At 33.2% G+C, this 22,815-nt stretch overlaps 3 protein-coding genes and 1 pseudogene across 4 annotated transcripts in view; 1 reads left to right on the top strand and 3 right to left on the bottom strand.

Annotated features, from left to right (window-relative positions):
• LOC144556550 (uncharacterized) overlaps positions 1-22,815 on the bottom strand; it is a 78,323-nt gene that overhangs the window by 46,387 nt on the left and 9,121 nt on the right. The window lies entirely within an intron of this gene.
• LOC144557006 (cytochrome P450 704B1-like) lies at positions 709-3,185 on the top strand. Its single transcript, XM_078305546.1, has 4 exons — positions 709-1,312; positions 1,571-1,786; positions 1,967-2,263; positions 2,387-3,185. The coding sequence occupies exons 1-4, from the start codon at positions 959-961 to the stop codon at positions 3,164-3,166; spliced, it is 1,647 nt and encodes a 548-aa protein (XP_078161672.1). The 5' UTR covers positions 709-958; the 3' UTR covers positions 3,167-3,185.
• On the bottom strand, positions 5,382-9,262 carry BUBR1 (BUB1-related (BUB1: budding uninhibited by benzymidazol 1)). The gene is made up of 11 exons (XM_078305777.1): positions 8,936-9,262; positions 8,785-8,844; positions 8,542-8,686; positions 7,553-7,710; positions 7,374-7,464; positions 7,204-7,264; positions 7,077-7,110; positions 6,798-6,987; positions 6,529-6,611; positions 6,113-6,208; positions 5,382-5,623 (listed from the first exon to the last, which is right to left on the bottom strand). Exons 1-11 carry the CDS (start codon positions 9,148-9,150, stop codon positions 5,563-5,565), a joined length of 1,194 nt encoding a protein of 397 aa, XP_078161903.1. The 5' UTR covers positions 9,151-9,262; the 3' UTR covers positions 5,382-5,562.
• On the bottom strand, positions 13,395-21,163 carry LOC144556655 (wall-associated receptor kinase 17-like; annotated as a pseudogene). The gene is made up of 6 exons (XR_013512486.1): positions 20,671-21,163; positions 20,437-20,592; positions 20,055-20,065; positions 17,286-18,231; positions 17,030-17,191; positions 13,395-14,694 (listed from the first exon to the last, which is right to left on the bottom strand). The product of XR_013512486.1 is annotated as a wall-associated receptor kinase 17-like (transcript).

The raw sequence follows: 22,815 nt of genomic DNA, 5'->3' as shown, positions 1-22,815 counted from the left end.
TCTTGCTTATTGGATTTCTTTATAACTTGAATTTACATATTTTTGATATTTTGGAGATATATAACTTGAATTTGTAGTTGGATATTGCTCTTCGATTGAAGAATAACTATTCGGATTGTGTATTGTCTCATTGTCCTCACCTATTGGAGTCCATTCAAGCCTACTGGATTTCTGTATTACTTGAATTTGTGTATTTTTGATATTTTGGAGAATTGTATATATATATTCTTTTTCATGGTAATTATTTGTCAGAGAACACCAATTTTATTTTCTACAACTTCATACACCATGTCACAATGTCACTGGCAGTAAACCTATTAGAGCCAACTTATTAAAACATCACATTTCATGAAGCACCAATTGCTATGATACTGGTACAGTAGGGTACGTATATATATAAGCACCTAAATTTCCTTTACCAGTCACTGCTGGTTCAGGATTAGCTGATTGAAAATATTCAAAGTCATGTACTTTATCCACTTGCAAAAGTCTTCCTTAACTACCAATAAAAATTAGTACAAGTGAATAGTTATATTAAATTTTTAACACAAAAAATAGGGACAAATTCAAAGAAGTATTTTTCTAAATTTGACATAAATCAGGCCTGTTACTTAGTTGTAATGATAAACAGTTAGATCAATTTTCTTTGCATAGGTTTCAAAGCAGATGAAGAACAAAATTTCTCACATGGTTAGGTTGCTAGCACAAAATGAATGAAAAAAAGTGTATCTAAAATACCTTACCAACTAAAATTCTAATTCACACCAAGTTTGCTTCCCTATGCTTCAAAGCAGATGAAGAACAAAATTTCTCACATGGTTATGGTTAGGTTGCTAGCACAAAATGAATGAAAAAGGTTCTATCTAAAATACCTCACCAACTAAAATTCTAATTCACACCAAGATTGCTTCTACCTAAAATATCGCACATAATAAAAATAAAAGTTCTTCCTACATACATGAATAGAAAATGTCCTTGTCTCAAACTTTGCATTTCTCTTATTCCAAGCAAATACACAGTAAAACACATGGAAGGTTTACATGGGTGTATTGCATTTTGCCTAGTTGCAGCCTCATGGATTCTGATACATAGATTGAGTCAGAGAAATAAGAAAGGTCCAAAAACATGGCCACTAATTGGGGCTACAATCGAGCAATTGAAGAACTATGAGAGAATGCATGATTGGCTTGCCGAGTACTTGGCCACGCATAAGACTATACATGTTTCAATGCCTTTCAATTCTTACACCTATATTGCCGACCCAACAAATGTCGAGCATGTATTGAAAACTAATTTTTCCAATTACCCCAAGGTAATTCTTCTGCTGTTTACAGTAAACAGTGTTTTGTATACAATTGCTTGCTGATTTGAAGTGAAACTATAGCCTGTAATTGAAGATTTGATGTTTTTGTTATGTATGCATTAGAATGCAATTTTTTTGAAACTTACAACGGATCGACATGTTAGTATGTTACCCTTTAAGTTGTTGAAAAAACAGTCCTTTAGAGTTCTCCTTTTTGTACTAAAATTATACTGACAGACCTTTGTATCATTATCTTATATAATTTAGGGGAAAGCATACAGGTCCTACATGGATGTATTGCTTGGTGATGGAATTTTTAATGCGGATGGAGACTTGTGGCGCAAACAAAGAAAGACAGCAAGCTTTGAATTTGCTTCAAAAAATTTAAGAGATTTAAGCACAAAAGTCTTTCGAGAGTACGGGCTGAAGCTGTCAAATATCTTATGTCAAGCATCCATTGATGATCGAGTTACAGACATGCAGGTTACTTTTTTCAAGATCAAGACCTAACAATTGACTAGTAATCAAACTTCCAAAATTTTCTATGTTATTGTTTTAGGTCATGTTGATATTATGGAATTCACAAATTCACCAAGTGCTCGTGTGTCTCAGCTAACTGTAGAGAATTTTAGAAACTTTTATTAATGATTAGTTGTGATGTAGGATGTTTTGATGAGGATGACACTGGATTCAATATGTAAAGTCGGGTTTGGAGTCGAAATAGGCACGCTATCACCAAACTTCCCATGTAATAGCTTTGCACAAGCATTTGATGCTGCTAACATAATCGTGACTCTCCGATTCATCGATCCCTTTTGGAGAATCAAGAGATTTTTGCGAATCGGATCAGAAGCACTTCTTGATCAAAGCATCAAGATCATCGATGAATTCACCTATGGCATGATTCATAAGAGAAAAGCTGAGATTGAACAGGCTCGATCTATGGAAAACACATATAAGGTACTATCATTGCAAGATTTAAACTTAACATATATAGTAAGTCCAGTTTAATCCAATTGAAATTGGTATGATCAGTTTTTATTCATCACTGTTTACTTTTTCGTTAATTTTGCATTCTACAAGGAATACATCAAGCATGATATATTATCACGCTTCATTGAGCTAGGAGAAGAACCCGGAAGCAATTTCAACAATGACAAGAGCCTCCGAGATGTGGTGCTAAATTTCGTTATAGCTGGCCGAGACACAACTGCCACCACGCTCTCTTGGTTCACCTACATGATCATGACCCACCCATCAGTGGCACAAAAACTTTATTCCGAATTGAAACAATTCGAAGAGGAGAGAGCAAAAGAAGATGACATCGAATTGATTTCCTTTGATGTGAACAATGTGAAATCATTTACGGCTCGGACGGAACAATTTGCAAACTTGTTGAATTATGATAGTCTCGGGAGGTTAGTGTACTTGCATGCATGCATAACAGAGACGCTTCGGTTGTATCCTGCAGTTCCACAGGATCCAAAAGGTATAGTTCAAGATGATATACTGCCAGATGGCACAAAATTGAAGGCCGGTAACATGGTGACTTATGTGCCGTACTCTATGGGGCGGATGGAGTACAACTGGGGCCAGGATGCCACTTCTTTCAGGCCTGAAAGATGGTTTAAGGATGGTGTTTTTCAAAATGTGTCTCCTTTCAAATTCACAGCTTTTCAGGCTGGTCCTCGCATTTGTTTAGGAAAAGATTCAGCATATCTTCAGATGAAGATGACGGCTGCGATACTATGCCGGTTTTATAAGTTCGAGTTGGTGCCAAATCATGAGCCTGTCAAATATAGGATGATGACATTGCTCTCCATGGCTCATGGATTAAATGTGCATGTTTTTAGGTTGATGTAAATCAATTACATGGCTTTTCTTGCATCTTTCATTTTATTTTATTTTTGTTCAAACTTGAAAGAAAGTTACAAGTACTGAATTAAAAGACTCGTGATTTATATTAGTAGAATTGATTAAACCATGTACCCATTATCTTAGTGTTGCATAATGGGTACATGGTTTAATCAATTCATTCCATATGAAAATGATAATAATCATGATATTTTTATTGTTCTATCTTTTATCTTTCCAAACACAATCCAAACGTAAAGAATAATGCTTATTTTGTTATAAGTTATTCTGAGCTTCACAAATAGCAAAGTCAAATATGTAAGAACAAATTACATCTGTTCCCATTGTGTTCAAAATTAAAACAAATTAATTATTTTCTTTCATTATTAATATACATAGAGAATTCACATTGAAATAGCAGCAATCAGCAAGATATGTATATAGTGTAATTTTAGAAAATTTAATCCAAAAGATGTACATTTAATTTGGTAATAATTGATAGAATCCCTGAAAGTCTCTTCTAGTGGCGTCTGTTTCCAGGAACCGAATCTCCTGCTCCCTTGAATTTGGCCGTTCGATCGGCTTTGAGATTCGTACTGTGATAAAACGTTGTGATGGTCGTTTGGGTGCTGAAATAAGACAGAAATGGAAATATTGTAAGCAGCGTCTCTTCAAATTACCTTCCTAATTTCTCTTCTTCTTTTTTGTGGGGGAAGGCGATGTGGGTTTATATGAGAAATTTTACTTGTCACTGAATGAACTCCAATCGAAAATACCTACCTTGATAGATTTTGTGAGTTTCAATTAATAATACTTGACTAAATAGATAGGTTGGTTGTTAGTTAGCCAAAGCTAGTAATGTGGTGTCTCTTTCTTTTTTTTTTTTTAATTTCCTGTTAAGTTGATTATAACCTTTTAAATGAAGGAAGCATTCAGAGATTATATTTTTTGCAAGAAATTTCTGAAAAGGGGGGGGATTTTTGCACAGGTGTAGACTATTTGTTTGATCTAACCCTTGAGCCTCAGTATTCTCTCTCTCAAAAACAAAAATAAATAAATTATTCAAGGATAGGATGTCTGTGAGTTACACATCGAAATGCTCATAGCAATTTCTCAAGGAATTACGTATTTACACATAGTTGCTAAGTAGCTTTGGAGAGAGCCCTTCTCCCTCGCGGCATGAGTCTTGGGAGAGGGAGGACGCATCGAAGAGGAAGAAAGGGAAAAGGAGGCAGGGATGAAAAGTTGAAGGGAATTTGAAGAGGAGACGCTGCTTATAATATTTCCGTTTCATCACAGTGCGAATCTCAAAGCAGATCAGACGACCAAATTCAAGTGTGTTTCCAACCCAGCAATTTGAGCTTCTTTGAACTAAGCACATTTCCTTCCTTAATTTGCTTCTACAATACTAAGTCAGGAGAAAAGAAAACAACAAATATTATATTTCAGAAAACCGACCAATTAGAAAACCGACATTTTCCGGAAACATTCTTACATTTTTCTTTCGTTTTTTTAATAAGATATTTGTGAATTTAAATAGTTCCAATAGAAAAGACAATAAAATGGGTAAAATTTGTGAGTTTTTGAATTTAAAGGACTTGCCACATGGAAGACTCCATCACAATCTGCCACACAAGATGCAATGCTTCCATAGTCCAGTAAATTAGCCTTATAAAGTTTGAGATTTTCTGTGGCATTCTCCAGTCTATTCAGGTGTGCAACTATCATTGTACTTGTTTCATTTTTGATAATTTAAGAAAAATCTATTTTCCTACTGGACGAGAATCAATCAGCCTACTTGATAAAAGGATTATTTGACAATTATTTATTTTAATAATTTTAAAAAATAACATTCAAATTTAAAATTCAACATTATAAATATAGCAATATTTAATGTACGTTCACTGCACATCAAGCGACTTTAAAAACTTTAATGACTCAACATTAATGGTTTTATTTCATCACTCAACAATACTTAAATTGTATATAATTTAATTGTTAAACTATCTAGAAAGTTTGTTTTGAATTCTCAATTTTACTTGAAATTATATTTAAATTCGTTGTCAAGTGTCATATGCTGCTCTCTTCTCAATCAATAAATTGTTTTTATATTTTTTTTCTGAGCTAACAGTAAATAGTTTGAGAAAAAGGAATTGTACCATATCAGAAACCAAAATCATAATAATAAAATTACAAATACAGAGCGTGGAGACAGTTTGTTTATCTGAAACAAATACAAATAAAACAACCCAAACATGTTTTTCTGATTAAAAAAAAAAAAGCTTTCCAGATGAAAGCTTACAACAGAAGTAAAAGCAAATACAATCCCAATCCCAATCACAGCAAAAAAATGTACAGCAACTCACTCACAATACACAGCAAGCAAGCACACTCACTCACTAGACTTATCTGAAGCTGGTAACAGGGAAGTTACGCAACGGATTCTCTCGCAGCAATTCTGTTTCCCTGGAAACCAAAGAGAAGAACAGATTTTTGTAAGCAAAGAAAAATAGAAGAGAGATGTGAAACAAAGAAAGTTTTCTGGGTATTAAAGTAAACCTCTTTTATGTTGAAAATTCAGAGTATATTGGTGCCTAAATAGCAATTCTAAATGTAGCATGAATTTTTTATTTATTTATTTTTAATGAAGTTAATTTTATGATAGATAAAATATAGAAAAAGTACAGATTTTTTTAAGCAAAGAAAAAAGGAAGATATATATGAAACAAAGAAAACCAAATCTCTTTTATGTTGAAAATTCAAAGTAAATTGATGTATACATTCCAATTCTAAAAGTAACATGAAGAAATAGAGCCAAAGTTTTTATTTTTATGAAGTTAATTTTATGCTAGATTAAGAAAACACACTAGTTCACTGATGTCTATCTTACAATAATGACCCTACGACCTTCGGAAATTACATCGCGAGTTAATTAAAAGAAAAAAAAATGCTTACGTTTTCAAGTTTTTGCTTGTTGCCTTCCTGAGTTTCAGCCCACCACCAGATTTCTTTGAGGTTTTCTCATTCCCAGATTTCGCCGATTTTGGCGACCTAGCGATAAAATAAAAAATGTTTAACCTATTTAAGCCCTAATATGCACACAAGGTTCTCTGAGATATCTCAAATTTTGAGTTTTATCAGTACAAAATCTGAAACATAACACGAATTCTAAAGCAACCCATTTTATATTAATACTGCCTGCTTGCTGCATGTAAATAGGCACTGAAAATACGTTTTGGCCCGATTTTGACATCAACTGAAAAGTTAAGATAACTCAGAGAATACAAGACCCTTATTTGAGATGTATGTTGGTTACACTGAAAATTTAGATCAGATGGTCTGGAACATCAAGATTAGTGCTTCACACTTACTCTTCTTCATCTGGATAGATCTCAATTTTGCACGTAGGAGTCGTTGGTGGGGCCGCTGGTACGGCTCCCGCTCTTGGAGGCACCTAATACAAGTGAGAAAAATCAACTTGGAAAAATTAGTTGAGTTTATATATCAATAAGAAATTCAAAAGATAAGGTGTTAATTACAAAAAGAACCCTAACAAAATGTTCCTATGTTATGGATATAAGAAAAAAGTGCAAACTCAATCTGAGTGGCATGATGTAAAGAGAATGGAGCAAAAATAAACCTTATAAGAAGTCCATTTGCTGGGAATAGGATTATTCTCTTTGTTTCGGGTAGCTTGTGTGCCTAAATTGTACCAGGATGGCTTCTTACTGTTACTCTCAACAGATTTCATTTTCTCGTTTTTGTGACCCGGCACACTATTCTCGTCATTGTATATTGCAAGAGGTTTCCTTGTGTTTGCATCAACAACCCTAAAATTTTAGTTATTCAAAATTAGCCATTTGGGTAGTTGATATTTGGTAGTATTTGATATAATAAAATTAGTAAATGAATTCCTCACCTTTGTAGCGGACGTGGTGTAGTGAGATTTGCAGCTGCAATATGAAAACAAAATTCAAAATTAAAAATTAAATCAAAATTTTGTTTCAAAATTATTGATCATAAGAATGTATTATAACTGTTGTTACCTCCAGTTAAAACGGTCCCGAAGCTACGCACTGGCTGCACACTATCACTAGTTGAGTTTTCCTATTTATATATATATATATATATATAAGAATTTCTCAGTCAAAATTTCTAATGATTAAAACAAAGCTTCTAGTTTATACAATCAAAAAATTAAGTGAAAATAAATAACCTCTTCTTCCTTCTGTTGCTGCTTTCTCCTAATCAACCGGGAGAGAAAAGAGCGATACATGTCTTCTAATTTTTCCAATGGTACCGCTTTCCTGTAAAATATCTTATTTATAAGGTCTGAAATAAGAACATGTTCATCTATGCAATGCCAATTATAAATTAAGAGAAGTAAAAACCTACCTAGCAATGCCAAGATTAAATATTTCATCAGCCTTTCTAAATTTGAATTTCTTTTCCATGTGCAAAGCATAAGATGAATAGAAAAGCGCGTGACTTTGGCCAATTTCATTTGCCTCCAGAAAATTGTAAATAACCTCGGCATCGAAGCAGTTGCTAGCCTATTATTATAAAAAAATATATTATATCAGTAATTGTTGAAGATTAACAAACAAAGCACATAAATTGGAGATGCTATCTCGGGTAACACCAAGAAAAATTCAAAGTGAAATTTTACAAAAACACCCTCTTAACTTTTTCCCTGCCTCTTTTAGTTTGTCGGTAATGAAAAATCAAAATGTTATATCAGTAATTGTTCAAGATTAACAAACTAAACACCAGAAAAAATTCAAAGTGAAATTTACAAAAACACCCTCTAACTTTTTCCCCTTCCCCTTATCCCAAAATTTGCCATTTATGGATATTTTTCCAACAGCTATATATGAGCAGTAAATGAACAGTCATATTTTTCATTACCAACAAACTAAAGGAGGCAGGTTTATTTTTATTTTTTTGAATTTTTCTGAGAAAAAATTTATTTATAAACTGAGGGTGTTTTTTGTAAATATCACAAATAAATGCATAAAAAGAACGAAGTACATCAGTAATTGTTCAAGATTGACAAACAAAACACACAAATTGGAGATGCTATGTTGGGTACACCAACCAAAATTCAAAGTGAAATTTTACAAAAGCACCCTCTAACTTTTTCTCTTTCCCCTTCTCCCAAAATTCTCCCAAAATTTTTCCGACAGCTATTTTGCTCTGTACACTTTACTTTCTGTTTTTGTTTCTTTCCTCTAACGGCTATATTTTCCATTACCAGCAAACTAAGAGGCAGGTTATTTATTTATTTTTTTAATTTTTGTTAAAGAAGGATTATTTATACACTGAGGGTGCTTTTTGCAAATATCACAAATAAATGCAAAAGAGGAAGAGCGATATAAACATACATATTCCATCCAAATTTTGAGGTACCGGAGATCTTCCTTGTATCGAGATTCGTGCCAGAAGGAACGAACACACTGCTCATATATCACAATTAGACCTGAGCAATCACCACCACTAGGAAATGATTCTTGCACCCATTTAATGCACCTTTTTTGTCAACAAAATAAACCAATAAAAGTTTAGTTATGAGGTATTGTACTGACAGACAAAACTGTAACTTTTTGTGAAACGGGTCATCTCCTTACTGTATCCATGGTTGAAGCGGGTCGTCTCCTTGGTACTCTTCTATTGCTTCTATCATTCTCCTATGAATCATTCAATAAATCAAATTCAATTTCTAAAAAAAACAAGAAGCATATATAAGAAAGATTCTTGCGAATTCAATTTAAAATTTACCTTCTAGTCTGAGCAAGTTGGGATTTGAACTTGGGATCAATCTGAGCTTTCAAAGAGCGATTGAGCATGGAAATATTACGACCACGCTTGAGAGGTCGAATGTTTTCCTTAAACATCTCCCATTCAGTACCCAATTCCACATTTCCCAGTTTCATTTGCACCACCTCATCATTCATCATCTCTCTCACAACATCTTCTTCCTTCAAGATCTCCATTATTTGCAAGATAGCAAGAAAATTGGGGGAAAGCTGTTCTCTTTTATTTCTAACACCGCAGTGAGAAGAGAGAAAGAGAGAAAGAGAGAGAATAAGTTATTGTGGCGTCTCTTTGCTTTGCGTTTCCCTAATCGTTTTTGAATCGATTCAAATTACGAGAAATAAATCTGCTGTTATTCGTAATAACAGAAACCTGTGATTCCTATCAGAACCGTTCAAACATTCTAAGCGCGAATCTCGATGAAATTTAACGGTTCAGATTGGGATAGCAGGTTCCTGTTATTCTCTAGAATAACAGAAGATTTATTTCCATACCAAATTGCGAGTTTATGACCGTTGGAGTCGTGGAGGGTCCCACGAGGCCACGACCGCTCTCAAGTCGAGTGAGCTTCGTGCGGTACCTCACCGCGTAGAATAACTTCCAGGTTTTGGGATCCGCTTTATGATTCGTGCCAGATTTAAATAGATGATGCAGATATCATTCTATATAGTAAGGTACCGAAATGATTGTGTCCGAAATTGGGTTTTTGTTCTTTCCTTTTTAATAAAAGTTTTGTATATTGTGACGAGTGGATTTGATTAAGAGGAGGGTTCAAATGCACCCAAATTTTTGTGCACCTAAATGTACTCTATCTTTCAAATCATTTTTCTCAGTTTTTAAAGTCCGAATAGTCAATCCGAACCATTAGATGCGATCTATATATTAAGATGTGCTTGTAGACCAAATTTTATATTTTTTGGAATTTTTTTACTATTTATTAAGCCACTTTGAAAATCGCTGATTTTACATTTTCTGGACCATTGGATCAGCGATTTTTCAAAGTGGCTTAATAAATAGTAAAAAAATTCCAAAAAATGTAAAATTTCGTCTCCAAGCACATCTTAATATATAGATCGCATCTAACGGTTCAGATTGACTATTCGGACTTTGAAAAAGGAGAAAAAGGATATGGTGCATTTGGGTGCATTTGAACCCTCCTCTTTGATTAATTTTGTTACAAAAAGTATTTTGTACACAAAAAAACAATATAGAAAACTTAATTCGACTCATTTTTTTATTAAAAAAAAACAATATAGAAAACTTAATTTTTTATTTTTTTCATTTGGATTTCATTTTTTTTATTTTACTCAAAAAAATTTCACCTATTTTTTTTTTATTTGACTAAAAAAATTTCACGTATTTTTTATTTGACTCTTTTTTTTTGTCAATTTTTAAATTCATATAAGATTTGATCTTCAAATGTAAATGGTACATTTTTGCGGGAAAAAAAATATAAAGTTTTAAATTAAACGAAGTCTGAATAATTATCTCCGAACAAATAAAATTATTATATTATATATATAGGAATATGCTAGTATGCTATGCATAGCATAGAGCCCCTCCATGCAACGCCTTGGATTTCGACTTTTCAAAATCCTAACGGTCGATCCGAACCGTTCATCTTGTTCTCCATATTAATATGTGTTTGGGGACAAAATTTTATATTTTTTGGAATTTTTTTACTATTTCTTTAGATTTATTGAAAATCGCTGTTTTTTTATGGTCCAGATTTGCTGAAAACAGCGATTTTCAATAAATCTAAAGAAATAGTAAACAAATTCCAAAAAATGTAAAATTTGGTCTCCAAATACATATTAATATGGAGAACAAGATGAATGGTTCGGATCGACCGTTAGGATTTTGAAAAGTCAAAATCCAAAGCGTTGCATGGAGGGGCTCTATGCTATGCATAGCATGCTAGCATATTCCTATATATATATATATATATATATATATATAAAACATGGTTATATGACTTGTTACGCAATAGCAGAGCTGTCGCGTGAGCCGGTTCACCGAGTAGTAAACCCATTCATCAAGTAAGCCGGTTCACCAAGTAAACCGGTTCACCAGTTAAGCCGGTTCATCAAGTAAGCCGGTTCATAAGTGCTAAATTTGTGGGCCCGCATGAATCAGTGAACCTAATCACGAACTGGACCGTTTCCTTTGAATTGCAGGGTCCTGCAATTGTGTCGTACTCAGCCACGAGTTGTTAATTCGGTTTAGATCAGGACGTTTAAAATAAATGAAAAATAGACAAATTAAAATTTTATTTGGTTCTCGAAAATACAATCTCAACGACTGAAATAAATTTATTAATTGAATTAAAATCGAATTGGATAAACTAATCATTAGAAAATTAATCATAAAAATAAGCATTATTTTGTTTCTTTTATTATTATTATTATTATTATTATTATTATTATTATTAATTTAAGATGGATTTTAAAAAATTGATTGGTTTGATTTAATCAGTTTTAAACCGCACCAAGTCATGTATATTATATCATAATTTTTGAATTTTTTTTAAATATTTAGTTCAGATTGGGAATCGGTTTACAAATTTCGATAAATTCAGTCTAACTGATTTTAAAAATTTCTAAATTGAAATGAACCAAAAAATTAAATCAGTTTTAAAAAATGAATTAGAACGATTTATTTAACTGAAAAGTCTGAACTGTTTAATCCGAACTCTCTCGATTTGACTTAATTACAACCTCAGAACAAATGAAAAAAGAATCGATGAGAGACCAATTAAAAGAAGTGCCCCCACATTCGACACCTCCCTTGGTTACATATATTAACACAAATTTTAAAAGAGCCCCATACAGGCATACATTACATTTAAATGTTGTGGTGTCATATGAAAGAATTAGTGCAGAGAGTGATAAATTAAATGAGTTTAAATTAAGAATTAAAATTAATCTAATCACATAAAGAAAAATAAAAACATGAAATGTTGTTTAATTTGAATGAAAAATGCAATTGATTGTTATTAGAGTTAGGGTATTGAATCAAATTTGATCCGACATTAAGACATAGATATCCGATTTGTATCAAAATTTGCATGAATAAATTTTAAAATTCGTGCAAACTAATTAAGTATGTACAAATATTTTTTGGATCAAACGGCTTCTGACTAGGGGTGTTCATCGGTTCAGTACTTCAGCTGAAACCGAACCGAACTAGGCAAACCGAAGTTATAATTTGGTTAAAAAAATAGAACCGAACCGAACTAAAGTCTTATTTCAGTTTGTTCAGTTCAAACCGAAATATATTTATTTTTGAGAAAATATTTTCATCCACAGAACTTTGTCCACAAACCTTATCGACTCTCCATTTAACCGATTTTAACTACCTTCGGTTCAGTACTTCAGCTGAAACCGAACCGAACTATAGGCAAACCGAAGTTATAATTCGGTTAAAAAAATAGAACCAAACTGAACCGAACCGAACCTAACCGAACTAAAGTCTTATTTCAATTTGTTTGGTTCAAACCAAAATATATAATTTTTTTATTTAAAGTAATTGATTTATAATAAACTAAAGTATATTAAGAAATAAACTGGGATTAAGAAATAAACCAAAGTATTTAAAGTAGTTGATTAAGAAATAAACTGGGACGGTCCGGACCAAATTTATAATATATAAAGTTCGGTCGGTTCAGTTATTTCGGTTTTGAAAATTTTCAAACCGAAGTTATAATTCGGTTTTAAAACAAATCAAACTGAACCATTAAACTGAAAAAACCAAACCTTCTAGTCCAAACTAATTCGGTTCGGTTCAAAACCGACTAAACCGACCCAATGAACACCCCTACTTCCGATTGGATATCGGACTGAGCCCCTCACTCAGAATGCAATTAAAGAGTTAAATCTCAGTTATGGGTCTGCTTGCTTTCCTTTGCTAAGATTAAGACAATGTTTTCTCTTCTGGTCTTGGACTCTTTGATTCTGGCCCAAACAAAGATTCGCAGAGAAAACATAAAAAAACAAAGCCTATAAGAGCGCCTCATGGTAAGTTGGTAACAAACTGAGAATTGCAACCCCAATTCTTTCTGTATCTGATTAAAATTGAAAGAACAATAGAATAAACACTAAAACAGAAATCCAGTTGATCTTGAGAAATTAAGGCATAAACTATTATGTATCTGATTTCATTTAATTCCAGAACAGGAAGAGAAAAAGAGAAAAAGAAGCTAAAAATGTTATTAAATTATTAAGAGAAAAGGTAACATTTCTATCTCCTGAGAACTGCTAATTTTGCAATTCATGCCTATGTTCTCATATAATTATATATGCATCTGATATGAATGTTATCTTACTCCCATCCACATAATATAACAATAGCTCATATTTATCTGCTGCTAATATTGTCACGGCATAGCCGTGTAATTGTTAAAAGTTAAAACAAAGGTCTTTAATGAAACTTACAAGATATATAATGAATATAAGTGTGTACAATTTCTATAAAGCATGCAAAAGTCTCATGCCAAGTTCTTATTTATATCTATAGCTAAAATGCTAGTAAAATTTACAGTATTATCTTGGCAGGTCCATGGACGACAACATGTGACCTTCAAGGCTATATTGTTTTGTGCATTCTACAATTTCTGAACTTGATAAATTCCTTACAACAAGCAACTCCTGTATTTCTTCATTCCGTCTCTGTCTCTGTTGGTTTCTCATCCTCTTTAGTGCATCTAATTCTAAAGCAACTTCTTTCATCGCTGGCCGTTCTTCTCCTTTCGTGTTCAAACATTGCCTTGTAAGACGTGCTATGACGTAGAGTTCTTCTGGTCCAGCCTCACTCGCAATTGGTGGATCAACGACTTGAAGCAAGCGGCCCTCATCAAATGCAACTGTGAAGTACATTGCTAGATTGTGAAATTCCTCTGGCCGAGCAAAAGAAATGGGTTTCTCTCCTGTTAGAAGCTCAGCAAGAACAACACCAAAACTATACACATCACTTTTTTCTGTTAGTTGGCTTGTATAGAAATATTCTGGATCCAAATAGCCAATAGTTCCCTGAACAAGAGTAGTGAGATGGGTTTTATCAAAGGGAACAGACCTTGATGCTCCAAAGTCTGATACCTTTGCTATGAAGTTTTTATCAAGGAGTATGTTAGAGGACTTGATGTCTCTATGGATTATTGGAACTGACGCTGCTGAATGCAAATAAGCAAGAGCTCCAGCAGCTTCAGCCGATATTCTCAAACGGCAATCCCACGCTAAATGGTATCCTGAAGTTTGGCCATAAATAAGATGGAAGAGTGTTCCATTAGGTATGAACTCGTATACTAATAAGGGAACTTGAGTCTCCAAACAACACCCAAGGAGCTTCACAACATTTCTATGGTTAATCTGTGAAAGAATTATGATCTCATTAATGAATTGCTCAATTTGACTCTCATCTTCTATTTTAGATTTCTTAATTGCAACCACTTTTAGGTCCGATAAATTAAGTGCCCTTGTATACGGTACCATATCCTCCTTCACCGAGAATATTGTTTTCATTGTAGTTTTCAGTAGCCTTCTCAAGTTCTTTCTCGGTGAAGATTTTTGTTCCTGAGTCGATACCTTGTGAAGCTAACCTTTGTTGCAACAAGTAACCACCATTCTGTCTAAAGAACTGAGTTCTCACCTTCACTATCTTTCTTTTCTGCACACCCCAATAATAGAAAAAAAATATGACCAGTATAAACATAAGCCCCAGACCTGCACCTACAATTTATGCAACAAAAAATCATAATTATAATTTGTAGACTGTGTACGTAGACTGTTCATCGTATAGTAATTTTCTAGAACTGACAATGACCAGAACAAGCCTTTGTATAGATATTTTGTTCAGCTATATAGAGAATGGCCTTCTTGGCAATGTTATATTGGTAGTCCATTACAATTGGTCCTTGGTTTTGACAAGTCTCCATGCACTATCCTAGAAGCATGCTACTATGCTATTCTTATGTTTCAACTTCCAAGTATACAAAAAAAAACTTCCAAGTATGCACTATTCTTATGTCTCGAATTTGCGAAAAAAAAAAAACCCAAGTATACATGTAATTTGACCACCTATTATTATGAGTTAAAGTTTGATCTATGATAGGTTAATGGTTTAATTTTGATAGATAATTAATCCCCCTTGTTAAACAAAACAGCTGAGCTTGAAAGTATTTCAAGCAACACAATCATAGATAATTAATCTCCCTTATTGGTATCATGATCATTGGTAAAATCTGATGGTAAGACTATTAAAAGTTGGAAAAAAGAAAAAGTTAACTAGTTAATGATTTTGAGTAGGGGTGTTCTGTGAGACTGAGGTCATGTTTCGTTGTAGAATAAAGTTAATGAGGATTAAATTACTTACTGATGGAGCCAAAACATATAGTGAAAATCACTATCTTTTCTTTCTGGAAATGGCGAAAAGCGAATGCAAAGTAGTAATATTTTTGAATTATTTACCTCAAACGTATTTTTAATTTTTTTTGACAGGTTTTAGAAAAAGTTGCATTTTTAGGGCAAAATCAAAACAAAAATATCATATTTAGGCGATTTTCGAAGATGATGTATAAATCAAACATTACATGGAGCATGCAATATCTTACACAAAGTGCACAATATGCAAAATGACGAAATATCAAGAAAATTCGCTAAGTCAAAAACCGTGCGGCATCCTCTATGCCATATGCGGCATAAGTTATGACTTACGATTCGTGGGTTGTCCTATTTTTAGGCTTTTTGATGGGCCTTATAGAAGAACTCATTTTCCTAATGTCCTTCCATCTTTAAGAGGGTTGTACTCTATGTTCTTTTTTTTTATTCCTTTTATTTTGTCATGGCTTTGAGTAGCTAAATTTCTCCTCTGTAGGGTGAGGGTTGTACTTGAATTATTGATTATGTTTAATATATGTTTATGAATTATTTATGTTATATTTGAGTTTCTTTCTATACGTTGAATTGCTTTTATTAAGTTCTTTCATACATAGTTTTGTCTACTATATGCCAATATCCTCCACATACCAATAGGTGTTTAGTTAGGCATCCTTGTGTAGGAAAGATAATGCATGTAAGTATTAACACTTTGACTAATAAGGCTTGGCAGTGTTTCAAAGCCTAGGGTTAGAACCCAGTGGGTCCCCTTGACATGATAGTGTAGATTGCAACTTAGATTATATTAGAAGATACTTAGTTTAGGTAGGGTCTTTGAAATATTTCAATTGCAAAGTAGAATAGGAAAAGATCATTTATTTAGCTTAACACTTATTTGCAATTAGCGCCACCGCATCAAAACTATAAAAACTCGTAAAAACCAAACAACCTAAACTAGTGAAAAATCTTTATAATCTAATACACTATTCCTGTGGATCGACACCCTAATCTATACTACACTATAGAATTATGCGCTTGTAATCCGATTACAAGTTGAAATTAGAGTTAAAAGATATATTAATTTATACTAAAAATAGTAGTCACGCTTTGGCTCATCACTTACTCCATTTTTTTTTTTTAAACTTGGTAGCGACAAATTGCTTACTCCATCTTACTCTTCATATTTTACATATTATTTGATAGTTTACATTATTTCTTAAATTAATCAATTTGGAGGGGTAAGGATGTTGGGAAATGAAACTTTGCATATGAAAGTTGGTTCTAAATTAAGATGAAGTGTGGAGGTTAATCGGTCTAGAGAGGTGGAGTAACTTAATCCGAATTAATGTAACTCTTTTCTTGCTCCATCTTATCCTATTTTACTTCTCATTTGACAATTTAAGTATGGAGTAAAGAGTTTATTCCACATTTTACTCCACAACCAAACATGACGTCAGAGACTACCCCTATAACTACCCCGTAGGTGAGTGAGTAAAATTTTTTGCTGCTGTATTTGTCGTTATATCTGCAAATATCTACTGCAACATTGGCAGGAAAAATAATATTCCTCCTTTCCCCTTGAGGGGAAACATGAGATTACTATAGTACTAGAAACATTTTGTATAATTGGAGACATCTTAATTATTTCTCACAAAGTAATATTAGCATTCAAAAAGAAAATAAAAAATACCTAAAACATCATCAAGCGGGAACTTGTACACCCTCTTATTGCATCCACTTCCCCCCTTTTTACCATCACCAGTCATGCCTTTTGGGCAAGAACATGTATAATTTCCCGGTAAATTGATACAGCGGCCTACACATGGATCTGATTCAAGGCATTCATCAATATCTGAAAAGAAAAGAAAAAACAATTTTGTCAGTAATTATTATATGCAGTTTCAAGCAATAATAATTTACTGGGGCTGTAAAATTGTGTATTATACCGATGCAACCATTTTCGACGTAGGGATTTCCTTTGTATCCTTCACTACAGTTGCACAAATACCCAACCGTCCCGACATCGACCATCGAGGGTGAGTCATAGCAGTAACTATTATTTTTGCATGCGTAGGAACCAATATTGTTCCTAGAAGCTTTACATGAGTTGTTTCCGATTGCCCAATCCAATTGTACAATTGTGTAATTATCAGAGGAGCCTGTATTGATATGGTAGTAACCCTGATTTGATTGGAAATCATCTCTTTGAGTAAAATATGCAGAACTGCAGTTGCTAAAAGCCACACTTGAATTTGATATGTTAACTTGCTTAAATTGAAGATCGAAGCTTTTTAGATTGCCTGGAAGAGTAGCTTGGCAACAACCTTTGCCAGAGCAAGACCCGCTAAAGGAACTACCCGGAGGGTCACAAAACGTGACACAGCCACTTGTCACTGTCAGATTTTTGGCTTGTGTACTTATCAAGACTAGATTGCTGCAGCCAAAAACTGTCAGCATATTGTGCTGCTCAGATAATGTAAAAGGAGTTCCATCTAAGTTGAACCATCCGGTTCCTTCAGACTCATTCCATTTTTTTAAATGACCATCAAAACACTTTTTGTGAATTGGTCCCGCAAAGATCTTTATGTAGCCTTGTAATGATATTTCTTGAACGATATAGGTGTTGTTGGATATGAACAAGATGGGAGCAAACCAGGGCTTCTCCTTGGGACAGTCTAATTCGAAGCCTGGTAAGGCGTTGCCAGCACTGCCAAACGGGTATTGAACGGAGCCACATGTTAGGTACTTCTCATAATAATCATAAGCACCATTAAATACAGAGGGACTGATGTATGAGGATGAAGAAAATGAGATGGATGTTAGTATGAACAATAGTAGTAGGAAGAGGTGGGTCTTTAAGAGCATGGTTCGTAATTTCCACTTTCTGGAGGAAGTTTATTAGATGTTAATTATTGCCTACAAATCCAATTCAATACCTCTTAAAGACAACATCCTTGGGACTTCTATGTACATTGATTTACCTTTGTTTGACTAGTTGACTTTGGAATCAATTGAAGGAGATAATTGAAGATGCGCGCGTGACAGCTTCATGACTTTTGTCCACGAAATCCTTGAGTAAAGACTGGTGATGCACGACGTACTCCAGAGGTTAGATAAAGACTGCTTTAAGATTAGGATAAGACTGAATAACCAATGACAGCTAACTTTTCCACACGGAAATGGACTAGCATATACTACACATTTCCACACGAAAACTTGAATGTTTATAATTGCTCAACTTAATTATCCTCATCACCCACAAATATCTTCCATAATAAAGAAAATTTCCATCATTTGTTGTTAGCAATAAAATTTGAATGGAGCAAGTATATACTTAAACTTAACACAGTCATTAATTAGTAATTAGATTAATTCTTAAATATATTGAATTAGATATAAAAGATAATTTTAAACATTTAAAATATATCAATCTAGCCACTTTAATTCTCAAAAATTGCATCTAAAAGATGTTATGATGTACTGAGGCTCTTTAATAAAAAAAATAAAAGCTTATGTTCAACTGCAGTTTAAACACAGATAGTGATGAATCTCGTCTCTCTATGAAGAGGCTATATTTAGGGGTGTCAATGGCACCTTTTTCTTCGTTTACTCGATCTGTACCGTATTTGATAAGATGGATATGGATATGATTTATTTTTTTCGTAAATTAACGAGTATGGGTAAATATATATATATATATATATATAGAGAGAGAGAGAGATGGGCTATGGTGCATTGCAATGCATGGAGGGATTTGTGCATTGAACCATAAATCTAAAATTCAAAATCTAAATGGCCGATCCAAACCGTTCATCTTGTTCTCCATATTAATATATGCTTGGAAACCAAATTTTACATTTTTCTGAATTTTTTTACTATTTATTAAGTATTTTACAAAATTATTGATCCAACGGTGGCTTAACAAAACAGTAAAATCAGCCGCCACCGTTGGATCAACAATTTTGTAAAATACTTAATAAATAGTAAAAAAATTCAGAAAAATGTAAAATTTGGTCTCCAAGCACATATTAATATGGAGAACAAGATGAACGGTTTGGATCGGTCATTTGAATTTTGAATTTTAGATTTATGGTCCAATGTACAAACCCCTCTATGCATTGCAATGCACCATAGCCCATCTCTCTCTCTCTCTCTCTCTCTCTATATATATATATATATATATATATATTTTATCTAAATGGGTAAGAGTACAGGTAAAACCTCTTCCGTACTCATTACCCGATTAAGATAATCATAAAAAATATACCCCTACAAATTTTTTTCTCTCTCTTAATTTCATCTAAAGTTTGTGCACAAATATGTAAAAGAAAACTTACAAATATAACCCTATAAAAATAAAAAATAACAAATAGTGAGATAAGAGACATTTACAACGTAATTTCATTTAATTCCAGAACACAAAGAGAAAAAGAGAAAAATAAGCTAAAAATGTTATTAAATTATTAAGAGAAAAGGCAACATTTCTGTATCTCCTAAATTGCTAATTTTTCAATTCATGCCTATGTTCTCATAATCATGCATTTAATTTTAATGAATGTTATCTTATTCTCAATCTCATCCACATAAATATATATAACAATAACTCATATTTATCTCCTGCTATTATTATCTAATTGCTAAAACAAATTGTCTTTAATGAAACTTACAACCAATTTCAAAATTACAATATATATAATGTCTTTAACGAAACTTACAAGACCTGCACCTGCAATTAATGCAACAAAAAATCAGTCAATTAATTATCATTTGTAGACTGTAGATTGTCCATTACAATTTGTAATTGGAGACATCTTAATTTGAAATTCCGCCGGTATAGTTTCTACACAGCTTGTTTTAAGTTAGGAAAAGGGAGAAAGGTTCGTGATAGGCTTGGCGAGCCAGCGGTAAAAAAATAGTCTCTTTATGAAAATAAAACCCTCACGAATTAGACACGAGTAGTACTATAGGATGGGTGACCTCCTGGTGTGTTGCTCATTCTGGTTGGGTTCATTTCAAGCATACCCAACTTTTTTTTTTTTTTGGAAATAAAGGCTTGGAAGAAGAAAAGTTATATTAGGATTGAAAAAAAAAGAGTACCTAAAGCAACTTCAAGGGGGAACATTCTCCTCTTGCATCCACTTCCCCCCTTTCTACCATCACCACTCATGCCATTTGAGCAAGAACATGTATAATTTCCTGGTAAATTGATACAGCGACCTACACATGGATCTAATTCAAGGCATTCATCAATATCTGAAAAGCAAAGCAAAACCATTTCGTCAGGAATTATTATATGCCGTTTTAACTTTCGAACGATATTGTGTATTATACCGGTGCAACCATCTTCGGCATAGGGATTTCCTTTGTATCCTTCACTACAGTTGCACAAATACCCTACCATCGAGGGTGAGTCATAGCAGTAACTATTACGTTTGCATGCGAAGGAACCAGTATCGTTTCTAGAAGCTTCGCATGACTTGTTTGATATGGAAATGGCAATCCAGGGTTCCTCTTCGAGGCAGTCTATCTCGAATCCAGGTAAGTCATTGCCGGAAGTGCCAGATGGGTACGGAATGGAGCCACATATTAGGTTTTTATGATTGATAGCATCAAGTGCTGTGAAATTAATGTATGAGGATGAAGAAGGTGAGATTGATGTTAGTATGAACAATAGTAGTAGGAAGAGGTGGATCTTTAAGAGCATGGTTCGTTTCTAGTTTCTGGAGGAAGTTAATTAGATGTTATTGCCTACAAATCCAATTCAATCTCTCTGAAAAGACAACATCCTTGGGACTTTTGTGTACATTGCTTTAATTTTGTTTGACTAGTTGACTTTGGAATCAATTTCAGCATCAATTTAGCATTTTTCGTGTACCAAAACATGTAGCAATCTGCTGTTGCTTTTACATGGTCTGATGTGCATAGTGAGAGATAGATATCACGTGGTGTGGCCTACACGGTATACTTTCTGAGTTCAAATCTGCTGGAATCCATGGGGATTTCAGGGATCCTGAAATTCTCAATCCAACCATTTATATATTTCGTAATTTGTGCATAAAATTCTGTCTGCTTTGAGATTCGTGTATGAAAAAACTTAAATGGTTGAATTTGGGATTTCAGGACCCTGAAATCCTTGAGGATTTCAGCAGATTTCATTTCATACTTTCTACGCGTGTTTCTCAAAGATATCAAGAATAATAAGTACGTGAAATTCAGACACATTTTTACGGAAAAAAAATACAAATAATTCGTAAAATTCGCATTTTATTTGCATTTTATTCGGTCAAAGGTTCGATCAACCGAATAATACACCATTCGGTTAGGAAACACACACAAAAAAAAAAAAAAATTATTTGCAAATAAAACGCGAATCTTGTCACTATGCTCATGTGGACATGAACTCTACACTCGATCTGTTGTATATTTTGCTACTTGGGAGAGTGCCTCAAAAAGTCAAAATCTTGCAAAGACTTGGAGTCGTTTTAGTCCCACTAGTCAAAATATATCATTGTCTCCACAGTTCAAATAATAAATTAATATACCGCAACATCAACATCCTGCTTTTTTTATTCTCAAGCATTATAGGAAAAAGTCAAAAACTGAAAGTTAAAGGAGTAATTTTTATTTTCAAGAATACTGGTACAAGATTCGGCTACTGGTACAAAGACCGGTACGGAAATTTGGTTACTGGTACGATAATGAAAGAAGGAAGCTACGTGAAGTTAGGAGTAGCAGTGCAAGATACGCTGTACTCTTAGAAAAACGATGCAGAATTGCAAAAACAGTGCATCTCTAATCACTGACAAGAAGTTTTGCAACTTTTACATTTTAAACCCCGATTTTTTTGTCAATTTTTATTTTTCCTTTTTTATGTCTGATTTTGTGGTTGTTTCCATTTTTTTTTTGTCATATTCAACAAAGTTGAATAACATTAAGTTTTTTGTAATTGGTTTCATGTTGAAATCTTTTTATGGTAAATAAAACAAATAAGGACTAGATACTTATTTTTCCTCAAAAAAAAAAAAAAACATATGACACTAGAAAAATATTACATTAGTTAAAAGTATTGTACTTCAAATTGAAAAATGCTAAAATTTTAGATTTCTTCATTATTTGAGTAAGACACGTATAAAATTTCTGCTGATTTGAAATTTAGAGACGTTTTGACAACTGCTAAAATAAATTCAAATTTGAGACCAGCGTTGTAAATAATGGTATGCGGTTGTCGGACAGATAAGGTACCGCCAAGTGATTAATTGAGAATAATTTAGAATAATTGATCATATTCGGATATAATCGTCCGATTAGTTGAGAAAATCCATGACGATTTGATCACCTCCAACTACTAATTGCCCGATTAATCGATCTAAACAGACGTTTTTACAACACTATTTGAGACATGTCATTTCTAATGATGGAGAACAATCAAATTTTACAATTTAAATAATACTTTTTTAAATATGAAAATGAATATAC

The sequence above is a fragment of the Carex rostrata genome, chromosome 7 (assembly GCF_964058835.1).
Source record: "Carex rostrata chromosome 7, lpCarRost1.2, whole genome shotgun sequence".
Lineage (NCBI taxonomy): Eukaryota > Viridiplantae > Streptophyta > Magnoliopsida > Poales > Cyperaceae > Carex > Carex rostrata.
This window is presented reverse-complemented; position numbering and strand designations above follow the sequence as displayed.

Excerpts from the sequence above, each read along its gene's own strand:
- LOC144557006 (XM_078305546.1), top strand. The coding sequence starts at position 959 with ATGAATAGAAAATGTCCTTGTCTCAAACTTTGCATTTCTCTTATTCCA. Across the intron at positions 1,313-1,570 it reads ATTTTTCCAATTACCCCAAG|GGGAAAGCATACAGGTCCTA; the intron begins GTAATTCTTCTG and ends TATATAATTTAG. Across the intron at positions 2,264-2,386 it reads CTATGGAAAACACATATAAG|GAATACATCAAGCATGATAT; the intron begins GTACTATCATTG and ends GCATTCTACAAG.
- BUBR1 (XM_078305777.1), bottom strand. The coding sequence starts at position 9,150 with ATGGAGATCTTGAAGGAAGAAGATGTTGTGAGAGAGATGATGAATGAT. Across the intron at positions 7,265-7,373 it reads AGCAACAGAAGGAAGAAGAG|GAAAACTCAACTAGTGATAG; the intron begins GTTATTTATTTT and ends ATATATAAATAG. Across the intron at positions 7,111-7,203 it reads CGGGACCGTTTTAACTGGAG|CTGCAAATCTCACTACACCA; the intron begins GTAACAACAGTT and ends TTCATATTGCAG.